This window comes from Mus musculus, chromosome 18 (genome assembly GCF_000001635.26).
Source record: "Mus musculus strain C57BL/6J chromosome 18, GRCm38.p6 C57BL/6J".
NCBI classification, from domain to species: domain Eukaryota; kingdom Metazoa; phylum Chordata; class Mammalia; order Rodentia; family Muridae; genus Mus; species Mus musculus.
The window spans coordinates 61576807-61591619 of NC_000084.6; the positions used below are offsets into that span (position 1 = coordinate 61576807).

Below are 14813 nucleotides of genomic sequence, written 5' to 3' on the forward strand. Positions count from 1 at the left end.
CCTTTAACCTAAATTTAATCATTTTAGTAGGAAATTAGTTAAAAGCAATTGTTTATTTTCTTGTGCTGGTAGTCATTGGTGACCACTAGCCTTATCAAGGTGCACTCACAGGTGGGGTTTTGATGTTGAGTGTGTGTAAGTCAGTCAGTAGTATAGGATTTAACAGCTATTTTGAACCTTTAAAGGAAAACAGTAAAATGCCCAGTTCTTTCATGCATCACATTATCCAATATGAACTTGATTCCATGCACTTCTTTACTTAGTTCTCACACACTGAATCTCGAGTATACCTCTCTGTTCACTGAGTTTAGTTGCTAAACTTCTTCTAAGCATTAAATCAATTTATCTTTTCATTCTTCCTTTTCTTATAGGCTGCAACAAAGAAACAAAAATATGAAAAGATTAGTGAAAAGAAGATGTCCACTCCTGTTGAGGTGTTGTGTAAGGTGAGTGTGCATGATGAATGTGTAAAGGAAGTTAATGTGAGCCAGATGTGGTGCTGTACATCTTTAATTGCAGCACTCAAGAGGCAGAGACAGTCTTGGTCTGTATACATAGCAAGTTCTATGCATCCAGAGCTAAAGTAGTAAGACTAAATAAAATAAATGATGTGGGCTGATGAGATGGCTCAGTTGGGTTTAAGAGGTGTGTTGTTGCACTTGTGCCTTTGATGCCAGCATTCTATAGTCAGAGTCAGGTTAAAGTATGACTGCCCAGATGATGGAGAGAGATCCTATCTCCAAAAAAACCAAAAACAAACAAACAAAAAACAGACAAAAATAATAGTTGCTACTCTTTCTGGGAATGCAGTTCATTTCCCAGTGTGTACATTGGATTGTTATCAGTCAAGCTTCACACACTTTTTTCTGTCTTTGGCCTTTCTGGGCACCAAGTATACATGAGGCAAGCATAGTGCATATATACACCCACTCATACATACAAACGTACATACGTACGTATGTATAAATCTTTTAAAAATAAAACTAATTTGTAGAAAGGGCAGCAAGGTGACACAGTGTTGAAAGACACCTGCCATCAAATCTGATTACCTGGGTTTGATATCTGGGACAAGTGGTGGAAGGAAAGAACCAATTCCCACAAGTTGTTCTCTGTCCCCTGTGCAAGAGCCATATCACATGCACATCCATTCACAGACACAGTACACACAGAAAGTAAGCAACAGTAGTCATGCTAAAAAAAAAAGCAAATCTGACCCTAACAGAAAGGCATCAGATCTTAGGTAGGGGAAATCACCCTAGTTATTTTTCCAGTATGACAGAAGTCTTTATATTGCCCTCAAGTCTTGAATTGTTTGGGAGCACAGTGCTCTTGGGAAAGGTGATTTTGTTTGCAATTCATTTGCAATTGTCTTGGAGTTTCTATTGCTGTGATGAAACACTATTCCAAAAGCAACTCAAGGAAGAAGGGGTTTGCTTCAGCTCTTATCACCGAGGGAAATCAGCAGGAATTTAAGACAGGAACCTGGAGTAAGAACCGAAGCAGAGCTAGTGGAGGAGGACGCTTTCTTTCGTGCTTGCTCCCCTAGGGCGGCATCAGCCCTTGGGAGAAGGATGCTCGCACATCAGTTATCAACCAAGAAAATGTCCCCCAGGCTCCTTCCCAAATGACTCTAGCTGTTTCCAAGTTAACCAAAACAAAAGAGACTAACCAGAATATTCTAGAGTGAGTAGATGGTGAAGTTTAGCTTAAATTGGTGAGAAAAACGAGACATAGCCTCCTACAAAGTATGGAAACAACTTATTTTTACATTTCTTTTTGCTTATACTTTGAAACTTGATTTTTTTTTTCTCTAACTTGATTGTTTTGCTTTTCACTCTGTTTTAAATGTTGAATTGATAGGGGTTTCCTGCAGAATTTGCCATGTACTTAAATTACTGTCGTGGGCTGCGCTTTGAGGAAGCTCCGGATTACATGTATCTGAGGCAGCTATTCCGCATCCTTTTCAGGTCAGTTGTTAAGATATAAGTGGCTGCAGAGGCTAAAAAAAAGGCTCACCAGTAAAGAGGGCAGACTGCTCGCGCAGATAACCCAGAGTGTGGACTGTGTGTGTGTAAAACCAAGTGGAGTAGACGGGAAGATCATATATCCTAGGGATATCAAAAGCTACACCCATAGTCTCACCAACATGACTGCTTAAACTAGGGAATCTTGAGTGCCAGAGAAGATAGCAGTGAAAGTCTAACAAGTAATGCCACACATACTCCTGGGTAGGGCTGGCAGATAACAACAGTTGATCAAAAACAAGATCACGGTTGGTGTTTGGTTTTTTGTTTTATTTTTTTAAGAAAAGGATTGTGTGGGTGTGGTTGGAGAGAGGAAAGGAGGAAATAATGTTAATTTCAAAGTAAATATTTTAAAGTAAGTGATTTAAAAAAAAAAAATTTTTTTAAAGTTTCAATGGTACAGAACCCCATTCGGTACCAAATAAAAAGCATTAAAAGCTGAACGTGGTAGCATTCACTGCTCGGGAGGCAGAGGCAAGCGGATCTCTGACTTCCAAGACAGCCAGGGCCACACAGAGGAAGCTTGTCTTGAGGTGGTTGAGGGTGGGGTATTAAAATGTAGAATCTGACAGAGGTACACCTGAAACTCCAGCACTTAAGAGAGAAAGGTGGGAGGGAGCATTGAGTGTTCAGGGTCATCCGCTGCACCAGAGAGCTAATTAAGACTAGATTTAGATTCTTTAGATCGGATTCTTTCAAGGAACCAACAAGTAGGTCATTAGTCTTAGACGTGATGTTCCCCGATCCTGTTTGTCTTGCCAGCTGCCAGTTCTGTATATGCTCCCCTGGCAGGTTCTTGGTTCTTGCTGTCTCTGCTTACTTACTGGTTTTTTCATTCCAACATGCCCCTTTTGGAGAGATGGTGTTTCGGGGTGGGTTCAGCTTTTGAGATGGGGTTTCTCTGTGTAACAGTCCTGGCTGACTTGGAACTTGGTTTGTAGACTAGGTAGCCTCAAACTCCCAGGTCTACTTGCCTCTGCCTTCCAAGTGCTGGGAATAAAAGTGTGTACCACGGTGCTGACCCTTTTTTGGTCTCACTATGGGCTATCCAACCTCAAACTCCTAGAGATTCACCTTAAGTGTGGAGGTGTTAGTAATTCTGAGCTACTTTGGAGAGAATTTTAAAGGCGACTTCTATTTGAAAAGTTATATTTTTTTAATCTAATACATCTAAGTTTTCCCCCTTAGTTGTGACATAGTAGAAGTAGTTATTTACTGAGCAGGAAGGAAAAATATTAAAAGTTACCGAGCTTAAAAAAAAAAACCTCTCAATGTAAAGAAATGCCCTGGGTTGCTGGGCACGGGAGTGCTTGCCTTTAATCTCAGCAGTCAAGAAACAAGCAAGCAGGTCTCTGAGCTTGAGGGGAGTCTGATCTTTGCACAGTTCCAGACCAGCTGGGGCTGTCTGTATAATAGGGAGAAGAAGTGCCCTCAGCTGTCTTGGAAAGTGTGTTGGATATTTAGCTGGACAGTATTATTCAAAGGTTAACACAACATTTCTTTTTCAGGACCCTGAACCACCAATATGACTACACATTTGATTGGACGATGTTAAAGCAGAAAGCAGCCCAGCAGGCAGCCTCTTCCAGTGGGCAGGGTCAGCAGGCCCAAACCCCCACAGGCAAGCAAACTGACAAAACCAAGAGTAACATGAAAGGTTAGTAGCCAAGAACCAAGTGACGTTACAGGGAAATTAAATGCAAATTGGATAATTCATTCAGTTCTAACAGTGTTAGATCAAGGAGGTGGTTTTAAAACATAAAATTTGGCTTCATATTTAAAAAAAAAAAAAAGACGTCCTTGGAAAATTTGACTACTAACTTTAAACCCAAATGTCCTTGTTCATATATATGTATATGTATTTGTATATACATATATGTGTGTATATTATATCATTTCTCTTGGGATTTTGGGTCATTTTAACAACTGCATCTTTTTTACTCATTCATTAACCCTTTTCCAAAATAAACATTTGGTGTTGGGAATATGGTATTGCCAATCAATCCAAAATCCTAGACCTAACACTTGTTGATTTTTTTTTTTTTTTTTAATAAAAATCTGGTTAGCCGTGGTATTTTGACTTACTTTCAGACTAACAGTGTTAAGATATTCTAAATTTTTTGTTTGCATGTTAATGCTTTGGCATTTAATGGGAAAAGTGAACATGATCTAATTTCCAGAGGTGAGTCTTGGCATTGCCTTTAGCATGTCTATCTTCTTAGTTGCAGAGCAACTTGATAATTGCAAAGCTCAGTATAGCTTCCAAAATCAAATTCTCTCTCTGCTAATGAACTATGATATCCCAATTTCAGAATGATCTTTCCTAAAGGGAGCACTTTATTTAAATGCTAAGGAACTTCTGGCACTAGGGTTCAGTGTGGAGCCTGAAGCCTGCAGTTAGACTATCAGTTGAAGATAATTGAGGCAAATGCCATTCCACTGCTAGTCCATCTCTGTCTCTCTCTGGCACTTGTAGTGCTTCTGAGGAGTAGAACTGTCAGAGCACAGCATCATTCCTTATTCCTGGTGCCTTAGAGTTCAACTCCTGCTTCCTTCTGTTACTGACTCCCTCTCTGGGGCTTCCCTACTGAAACCTGCCTGCTTTGTGCAAGCGGTGGGCAGGTAAGGGTCTAATTACTTGATTTCTGAAAGACTGCTCTAGTCTGAACATGGTTTTCAAATATTAGTATTTGTCCTATATTTTAGTGTTGTATTTAGTGTTGTATGTTTAGTCTCTTAGCTCGAGGCTGGCCTGGTCTACAGAGTGAGTTCCAGGATAGCCAGGGCTAAGTAAGACCTTGTCTTTTTAAAGAAAGAAAAGCTTCTAGTATCTGAGGAACATTGAAAAATAAACTGACCTGATGTCATCCTGACCCCAGGAGCTCAGTTACTAACTTTAAACTTGAGGCCTTCCTTTCTGTGAGTCTGTATTTGGGGAGGGTGAGTTGGAGATGTAGGTGGGGTTTGGATGATGAGGCCTAAGCTAACGAGCAGAGCGGTGTGTTTGGGCTGCTCTGCCTCTGCACCTAAATTGGGACTTAGAAGTAAAGCTACGCGTGAGCTCACTCGCATCTGGCCTAGAACAGTTTCTCAGGCACTCAGCAGCCTTCAGAAAGAAGTATCTTCATTTTTACCTAATTTTATTGTTCCAATTTCCTGTGTGTTTCTTAATAAACAAGCAGAATTTTTGTCCTGCTTTATCCAGGTATTAAAGACGAGAAGTTGGATCCACTGAGTTAGTATGTTTCCTTGAAAAAGAAAAGTGATTAAACTTAAGTTTAAGCCTTCTTTTGTATTGTAACTTATTCATAAAAAACTTGAACTCTTAAACCAGTTGAACATCATTGGACACAGTGGTCGTGCACATTATTACATGTACATGGTCTTATCATGTTCTGAAATAAGAGATTTATCAATAAATAATTCGTTAGTATTGACTGCTTTTAAAGGTACATTTATAAGGCCAGGTTCAGTGACATAATTGCTTATAGTCTCAGACACTGGGAGGCAGAGGCAAGAGAATCATTTGATCTTAGGAGTTAATGGCAGTAGACAAGAGTTCCTTCTCAACAGTAGGTGTTTGCAGTGGGTTACCAAGAGAGGGGGTTTTTGCCTTAAGCATAATACTCTTGCGACTAAAATATGTCATTCTTGGAAAGGCGAGCTAAGATGTTAAGTGTCCACCTTGTAAGAAATGGGAACTGAGTTAATCCCTAGAACCAGCATTTTAAAAGCCAGCAAGCTCCAATGGCAAAAGCTACACTTAGAAGACCTGTCTTGGGGAAAGAAAACTGAAGGAAGAAAGGGAGGGAGGGGCCAGAGTGGGCTGGGCATCGTGTGCAGCACATGCCCTGAATCCTAGAAAGTCCATCTCTTGTGAGCAAGGTCCTGTCTCAAAACAGCAGCCAGCAGGCTGTGATGAAGTGTACTCTAAGCAAAGCCATGGGCCTTGTTGGATAGCCTGAGTAAGCCCAGTCAATGAGTTCCAGGTCCACAGTGGAAGACCTGATTCCAAAGGGTAAAGTTAAGAAAATGCTTCTACCCTAAGGGTGGCTTGAAATAAGCATGAGAAATCTAGTCTTAGACCTTCTGCCTCTCACATTATGTAGGTTAATGGTGGCTTGAAACTTTTAGGTAATAGGGTGTACATAGAACTATAGGCTATTTCTGCTACTATAGCTTTTGATGTCGTGGTATCTTCCAATAATGGTAATACCATATTATTTCTCTCTGCTCAAAAATTATGGAAAATGGCGGAGGGTTGTGGTACATATCTTTAATCTCAGCTCTCAGGAGACAGGAGTTTGGATCTCTGAATTTGAGAACAGCCAGGGCTACGTAGTAAGACTGTCTTGAAGACAAACCATGTAGAAGGTCCTTCTCCGGGTGCTCAGGTGCATGCTCACTTAAGCTTTCGTGTCAGTGAATTCAGTTTCATAAATCTTCAGCAAATAGAAGTCTCTATCTTAGAGACTGGCTTCTGCAAAGATCCTCTCAATGTTGACATTTACTGATAATTTTTTTATAGTCTTTTGAGTTTGTAGAGGGGGTGTTTTGGCTTGGTTTTGGGTTTTCTGGACAAGTTTTTTGGTTTAAGCTTTTGTTTTTATTTATTTATTTATTTTATGTTTCTTTCATAGAAATTAGAGAAAGTTCTAGCCATTCACCGAGACTGTACAGGGATTCTTCTACTTTTAAATCTTGCTTATTTAGTTAATATGTACTTGTTTTGTAATAGGCGGTCTAATTACTTCTAGACCTTTCAGTTACTGCATCTCAGAGCCAGTCAAGACCAAGAAACAATATTTTTTCCTAATGTCTCCTGGATTTTTTTTCCTAGTGCAGAAGTGTCTGAAACAATAGAATAGCAAGTCTGAGGGCAGCCTGGGCTCCCTATTGATATCTCATATCAGAAGCACAATACATACAGAGAAAGTTTAAAATCACTTCAGTTACAGACAGCATGAGAGAGAAATTTAGCTAGATCGTTTAGAAGACAGATCCTCATGGGATTCTACTCACCTACTGTCTTTTAACTGCTCACTGTCTCAGACATAAGTATTAAACACCTTTATTACAAATATAAAAGATTGTGATGACCTTCTAAGAGTTGAAGTGTCGTTCCCTCACCTTAACCTACCTGTATCAGTGTTCCCCCAACAGTGGGCTTCCTTCACCTCCTAGTTCCATGTAGTTTGACCTTTTCTGGCTTCATCAACTGCTGTCAGGAACACAGCTGATAATTCAGCAACTTAACCCAAAACAGGGAAGGGAAGACCTTGAGATATTTGGAAAGAATGATCTACCTTGAATACACAGTTCAAAGAAGACCAGGAAACTGAATCTTCTTGCTGAATTCTGGGGTTTTTGTCAGCCTTTTTCATTGTGGACAGTAAAGCTGGAGAGTAACACAGCCCAAGAAGAAATGAAGATGAAAGTCCAAGAGATCTCTCCCAGGCTTGCTGGGCCTGTTAACTCTTCAGCATGTCAGCTTCTGTGTGGATGGTGACTGTCAGAAGACTGTAACAGTGTTGCTGAACAATCTGCCAGTTGGGAAGGATTCATTCATAACAGGTATTTTAAGCTTAACTACTGTAAAAACCTGTTAGAAAATGAAATCTGGGGAGACAAGACAGTAATTGAGACTACTAAACTGTTGGTACAATTCAAGAATGATTTGAACCTCTTACACATAAATTACCAGTTTGTGATTAAGAAAATACTTTAATCTTTCATGGTTTTAGTTGTTTGTAGATGAGTTGCTAGGACTGTTGTTTGATGGTTTGGTAGGATATATGGGTTTATACATACTGGCAGCTTAATTCAAAATTCATTTAGCTTAATTTTGTATAACTGGAAGACCATATAAGAATGGTGTAGGAAAAATTAATATAAGTGACATTGTATGGTGATTATTGCATTGATGATAACTTCAGACTGTTTCATTCATACTATACAGTGGAAAGAGCCTAAATTTCAAACATCCACCACAAATACATAAACCTTATTACCACGTGATGGCCCTTTCTTATAGTCCCATCAATACAGATGGAGAAGCAGGTGAAACTGTCTCAAGACATAACAGTGTCTATTTTAAATGGATTCTGGTTCTCTTTTTTAAAAAAAATAAATAAATAATGGGTGTTTGAAATTGATTCATGAGTAAAGCTATATTTCTTACAGATTTCTTTTTGAGGGGATAAAGTATGTTATATAAGAGTGAGCACTTTTTCTTATTCAAAGACTTGAAAAGAAACTTAATATAGCTTAATTCCTAGGTCATTACACTAATCCTCCAACGTTGGTAATAGTCTTCATTCTGCCCGTCCTGTAGGAACAGAGAAGCTGGTGCCTCCTTTCTAACTGAGGTTACAGTGAAGATGCGCTCTGGAACCAGAGGTGCCGCCCAGACTACAAGATTTTAAAATCAAACAAAAGACTAAAGCACACTGGAAGAGAGTGCTTGTTAGTAGTTGAAGATTGGATGTTGGCCTGCTGAGATGTTTTTCCTTCTTGAGTACTATCAAAGGACAGCTCTTTGGAGAAAGGATGCCTGGGTAGAAGAACATCTGCCGTTGGCCTGTCTAGCTGAAGAAATACATCTGGATTTGACTGCTGTACTCTACCAGGAATATTGTTAGACTAACCTTCAGCCGGTCCCTAAACAATGTTGACCACAGACTGAACTGGCAGGTCCACACAGATAGACTTCTGACCTAGAGCTTCCCTATTATTAAAAAACTAAGTTGTCTTGTATTTTGGCTTATAGTTTGTAGTGGTTTTCCCCTTCAAATCTGCTTGCATGAAGAGATATTCAATGTGACAATCAAATTACTAAAATACAGTTACATGATTACAGCAAATTATGATAAGGGGGGAAACCCTAGGTGTAGTAGCTGGGAAATCGCCTTTGTTTACAGTATTTATGAATAACTTTTTAATACTTAGAGCCATATCCTAATGGGGTGAAGGCCATTTTTGTTTAACTAGTTCATGGTTCCTTGGATTTAATAGCTTCTTAGCCTGTGAAATCAGAATTAGATCACAGGTGTGATAGCCTTTTAAAGTATGCCTTACTGTGTGGCTGGGGAGCTAGTCCAATAGATAAAGCACTAGCAGACAATGAAAACCAGCATTCAGACCCTTAAAAATGGGTGGATATGTAGGCCAAGTGTAATCCTTGCACTGGGAATGTAGAGATAGTATCCCACAAAGCAAGCTGGCCAAATTGTAAACTCTAGGTTCAGTGTAAGACCCTGCATAAATACAAGGTGGTGAGCCATCTGGAAAGATACTTGATTTTAGCATCTTACACATAAAAGAGCACAGAACGTTTTTGGTTTTTTATTTTTTAAGTTTACCAGTGCTATTTCATCTTTATTCAATGTTTGCTTTATGCCATCTTAGGATTATGGAATCAGGGTTGGCTATGTGCCTGTTCTTTCATAGGAGATACTCTGGGAAGTGGGGTAAAACACATCTCTGCCCTCAGAGCTTAGGATAGTGTGTTTATCAGTACACGAGGATGGCTAGTCTTCCTCCCAGATGAGAAGTTTTTAGTAACAGGTGAAAATACATTTATTTTTTTTAAATGATGATTATAAATGTGTAATAATGTCTTTACAATTTTATTCTTGAAAACATTTGTAATAAAAAGTAAGTAGTAGGAAAATTTTATATATCCCATGAAGCCCAAAGGAAAAATCCAGTGCTTGAAGAGGAAAGGGAGGGGGAGCAGTATATTACTGACAGAAGCGTGGGGGTTGTCATGCTAGTGGTTTGCGTGCTGGTTTTGTTTTTAAAAAGTCAAGAAATGGTCTGAAATGTATGAAATGTAGTTAGGTCACCTCAGGTTTGGAAGGGAATAGACCAAATGGCCTTTATGGGATGTTTGTGTTACTAAGAGGTAGACTGTTTATTCTGTCTTAAGTAAAAAAAAAAAAAAAGACCAGCCATTAAAGGTAGCAGCCCTGGGTTCCCTCATGAGGAGAGAGAACTGTGGTGGATCAGGACAATTTGGAAAGTACATGGAGTATTTCTAGTTTGGGAGTTAGTCATGAGACTTGGTCTTTTTAATGCAGCAATGGAAGTAGAAAAGTAGTAAGTTTAGCACGAGGGTTTTATATAGAAATCATTTCTTAGTGGTATAAAAAGTTCATGTTTAATGAATTCATTAGAGCTTTCTATTATGTAATCTCTTATTAGATGGTGTACACAGAAATTCATGCATTTACTCTAGTTAGAATCATATTCTAGTGCTGCAGTAATATCTTTTTCATTGCTTGTTGGGTTTTTTAAATTTAGTGTGTTCTTGGTATCAAAGAAGAAGAATTGGGCATCCTCTTGTGACTGTAACAACTCTGATATAGCTTAGGGTTGGGTGCTGAGGCCCTGATTGATTATAGACTGCTTCCTGGGTTATTCAGAGTGAGGCTGGGGAGTGGCTTTAATCAGAGATGCATGTACTGCCTTGTGAAAGTTTAGGTTGGTGATTTTCCAGATAAAAACACAGCATTTCCAAGTGATTATTGTCCTACTTGTACCTAATTTGGGGAGTACTTGTAACATCTTTTTTCTGTTTCAATTTTTTAATAGGTTTCTAAGCATGAATTGTGGAAGAGAAGCAGCAGAGCAGACGATTGGAGCAGCGTTTGTTTCTCCCCAAACCTAGACATTTTAGTTCATATGTACACTAGCCAGTGGTTGTGGACAACCATTTACTTGGTGTAAAGAACTTCATTTCGGTATAAACTGGCTCTGGGTAGCACTGCGGATCCTGAGCTGTAGCCACTGTCCTTGTGAATATTAACTGAGGTAGTGAAACATGGTGTCCGGTTTTCTATTGCATTTTTTTTCAAGTGGAAAAGTTAACTAAATGGTTGACACACAAATTGGTGGAGAAATTGTGCATATGCCAATTTTTATTTTATTTTTTTGTTAAAATCTTTTATTTTGAACTATACTGCTTTGAGATCTCATTTCAGAAGAACGGCATGAACAGTCTTCAGCCACAGTTGTGATGGTTGTAAATGTTCACAATTGTGTGTTCTTAGGGTTTTCCATCCCTGGGGTTTGCAAGTTGTTAACTTAAAACATTCTTTAAATGGCTGGCTTCTTGTTTGCAAGCCAGCTGATATGGTAGCAACCAAAGATTCCAGTGTTTGAGCATTTGAAAGACTCTGCCTGCTTACCTGTGCTAGAAATAACAGCATCTAAAGTGAAGACTTAAGAAAAAAAACATAGCGACTACTAGATTCTCTTTAGGACTCTGCATTAACTCTATAATGTTCTTGCTATTAAAAAAAAGCATATTTGTCACGGAAATTTAGTTACCGTCTTACAACTGAACATGTATGTGTGTTGCTTAGATAAATGTAATCACTGTAAACATCTATACGATCTGGGATTTTGTTTTTATTTTGAAATGGGAGCTTTTTGTTTACAAGTTCATTAAAAACTAAAAACTGTTTCTGTAAGGAAGTGAAATTTTTTTAAACAACAAAATGCCTTGGCTGACTCACTATGAAGTGTGTGTGTGTGTGTGTGTACATATATATACATATATATGCACACATATATATACCATCCCCAGTTTTTTGTTTTGTTTTATATTTTGAGACAGAGTCTCATTTTGTAGCTCTAGCTGGCCTGGAACTTTATAGATCAGGCTGGCCTAGAACTCTCAGATCCTCCTGACTCTGCCTCTCTAAAGAGCTGGGACTGAAAAAAATGAGCCACCATGTCCAGCTTTCCCTAATTTTTTGATAGACTACTTCAAGCCATTTGTTATATGATATTCCTTTGCTGCAAAAGGTTTGGTTTTGGGTTTTTGGGGGGGGGGGGCTGTTCTTGATCTGAAGAGAAAGGTATTCTTTGGCTTTCTGTTTGTAGCTCACAGGCACACTACCCCGTGCTACAGCTGTGGGAGCTTTGGCATTGACTTCTGCCGCCACTGACTAGCAGATGAACTGATGACAGTGAAAGTGTTAAAGGGTTTAACTATATTACAAAATATGTTTCTTCAAAATCCCTGTGAAATGGCTGTAAGGTTGTCATACAGTGTGAAGTTAGTGATTGTTGATCCTCAAGCCCCACCTCTCTAAGTACCTGTGCACGCTTCCCCCAGTCTTTCTTGGTTGCTCTTCAGTTGTTTCTCTGATCCAAGAGAAGGAAAAACTTACAGTAATTCTTTAAATGGTGTAATTTATTCATTTACAGCATGTCAAGATAAATTAAAAAGAAAATTTGTCTGAAAATGCTGCCAGGAGCCTATTGTGTAACTAGGTGTTGTGTATAATCTTGAATTGTAAATTGACCCATGTTTGGTAAGATTGTATCAGAATTGATTTGTAGTAGTTTTCCTTTTCTTCTCCCCCCCCCCCTTTTTTTTGAAACAGCAATAATTAACTCCATGATTGCCACATTCTGTCACCAAGAGATGTGTTATTACCGTAAAGCTGAAATAATCTTCTGAGGTGGATCTGATGGTGGGGTGGCAGCTTCATGCTTGTCAGTTTCTTGACTAATAAACCCTTTGATACTTTTAGCGGGAAATCAGTCTCATAAAGCTATTTTGAGTATAGTTTGTGTAAAATAAAACTGTTCAGCTTTGGCAATAGCTTTCCAAGTTGAACTCCCTCTCTCTATCTAGCAGGATATTTTTTCAGTGCTTTTATTTACTATGCACTTAGACTATGCACTTTTTCTGAAATATTTTTGTAACACTTTTTTGTATTTTTGCCATTTGAAAAGGTTGTGGTGTTGTTGGTATGTCATTAAGTTGCAGGTTTGAAACTGCTGTTAGCTTTGTGACTCAGAATCTAGAAATGTTCTGTCCTGGTATTTTGTCGTCCCATCTACAGCTGGAGCTGGAATCCGTTGATCTTCTAGCTACCATTCATTTTCTTCACAGTTCACAAAGAAGAGCGTGAAATTCAGTGAATGCAGTTACTAATCCTGTCTGGAAATGAATCTCATTTCACCAAATCAATTGTGTTTTTCCACTAAAATGATGGTGTATGTTGAAGACATCACTCTGAGATTGGAAGACCTCACCACTAAAGGCTCCATCCACAGTGGCTGGCTCAGCTGAACTTTAGGTTGCCATTCTTTTCTTTGTTCACCATTGGGTGATGCAGCTTTTTAACTGTTGGGAGATGGCCATTCTAACTACTGTTGAATGTCTCTGTTTTGGGAAGGTAAAATAAGAAAATAAAAAAAGAATATATATGAAGGGAGAGGCTGGTTGTCTCTCCCATGTGGTTGTGAATATGCTCTTATGACCCACAAGTGGACATACAAGGCTTATCTTTGCTGTGATTTCCTCTCTGCTTTAAGTCTATCATACTGTAAATATTTCAGAGTGTACTGTAACACGAGCTGAATTGTGATAAATCATGAACTGCAGAGACAGACGGTGTAGTCTAAGCCAGTAGGCTGTTCTCCCTGGAGATTGCTGGGAATAATAAAGAATAGTTTATTGTAACTCAACTAGAATGAGCCATGAAGATTGCAAAAACGGCCATCAAAACATCTTTAATTTTACAACATCCGTGTAGGTGTACTAAAAGTGGGCCTCCCGACTGGTCTTGTCTGTATTGCGCTGAGTCTTTCTAGGCCAAATTGGCTTATATAGTGATGAATAAGGCTATGTCCAAGATGTGAGGATAATCTGTATGATGTAGCAAAGATCAGAAACTCAAACCAGATGTGGTGGCCCATTCTGGGGGGTCGGTGGGGTGATCCAAGAACCACTACACTACATTCTCAGCCTGTGTTGCTTTAAAGTACCACTTAGTTGCTGTTACAGCATTTGGGTCCCAGTCATTGAGACATATCACTAGTATCAGAAATATTTAATGGGTTTTTTTTTCCTATTTGGAATAATGTCAAGTATGGTTAATACATGTTTTAATGGGCTTGCTGTTTAGGATTGTTTCACAGCAACTAGGCATGGAACTGGAGCCTTGTTCCTGTCAGGCAAGCATTGTACCACTAATGCGCTGGTCTCCATTTCAGAATACTGAAAAGTGAAATAAGGAAAATGGTTGATAGTTGCAGGCCTAAAGTGAAGGTGGCCCATGCCTTTGAATCCAGCAGTTCAGGAGGAGGTAGAGCTCTGTCTGGAAGTTGTGGCTCAGCTAGGGCTACATGGAAAGAACATGTCTTTTCTTATTTAGGACTAACAGAAAAAGAGAAGGAACTTTTGGACCATCCTTTGGTGCCAGAGAGATTTTAAAATGACAATGCATCTGTCAGAAAGGGGCCACTTGCATGTTCCAGAATGGCAGGGTCTGCCAGTTACCATCACTGATGGTGGTTCACTAAAAAGTGAATGATTTAATCTTTTTACAGAAATGAGATAAGGTTCTAATTTGGAAGTCAACAAATTTAAAGGGGACAGGAACATAGCATATGCCTTTCTCCCACCCAGGAGGCAGACAGGCTGAAGACAGATCCTTTGATGTATGTATGCCTGAAATCCTAGAATTCAGGGGACTTGAGTGGAGAGGCTGGAAGTTCCAGACCGGGGGGGGGGGGGGGGTGTGGGGCATGTCGCTAAAGGGAAAAAGACTTATCTTGCAAAGTATTAGTGTTTTTAAGTATTATATTTAGTCTTTGTAAGTCAGCAGTCAATGAGATGAATGAGACTGACTACGCATGGTTCTTTGGACTGTTCAGTTTTTCCAAACCCTAAGCCTTTCATAAAGTCCTGTCTCACATGATGTTGGGGGGAAATATGGGGTGTTTTGGTTTTTTCCTCAATACTGGCTTGGTTGTTCTGGAACT

General features: G+C 39.2%; 1 protein-coding gene across 11 annotated transcripts in view; it reads left to right on the forward strand.

Moving 5' to 3' along the window:
- The window catches only part of Csnk1a1 (casein kinase 1, alpha 1), a 36085-nt gene extending 22571 nt beyond the window's left edge, over nt 1-13514 (forward strand). For 2 of the 11 annotated variants that reach the window (XR_386022.4, XR_386023.4), the window contains 5 exons: nt 372-446; nt 1861-1967; nt 3533-3681; nt 7399-7598; nt 8359-13509. Coding sequence is in view for 9 of the 11 variants with exons in the window: in XM_011247048.3 (XP_011245350.1) it covers nt 372-446; nt 1861-1967; nt 3533-3681; nt 7399-7433 (366 nt within the window). In the remaining 2 variants the exon portion in view is untranslated. Of the gene's footprint in view, nt 1-371; nt 447-1860; nt 1968-3532; nt 3682-5229; nt 5816-7398 lie in introns of those variants that run through there. The other 9 variants (XM_006526383.4, XM_030250645.1, XM_006526386.4 and 6 more) reach the window with 5 other exon arrangements.
- Nucleotides 13515-14813: the final 1299 nt, after the last annotated feature.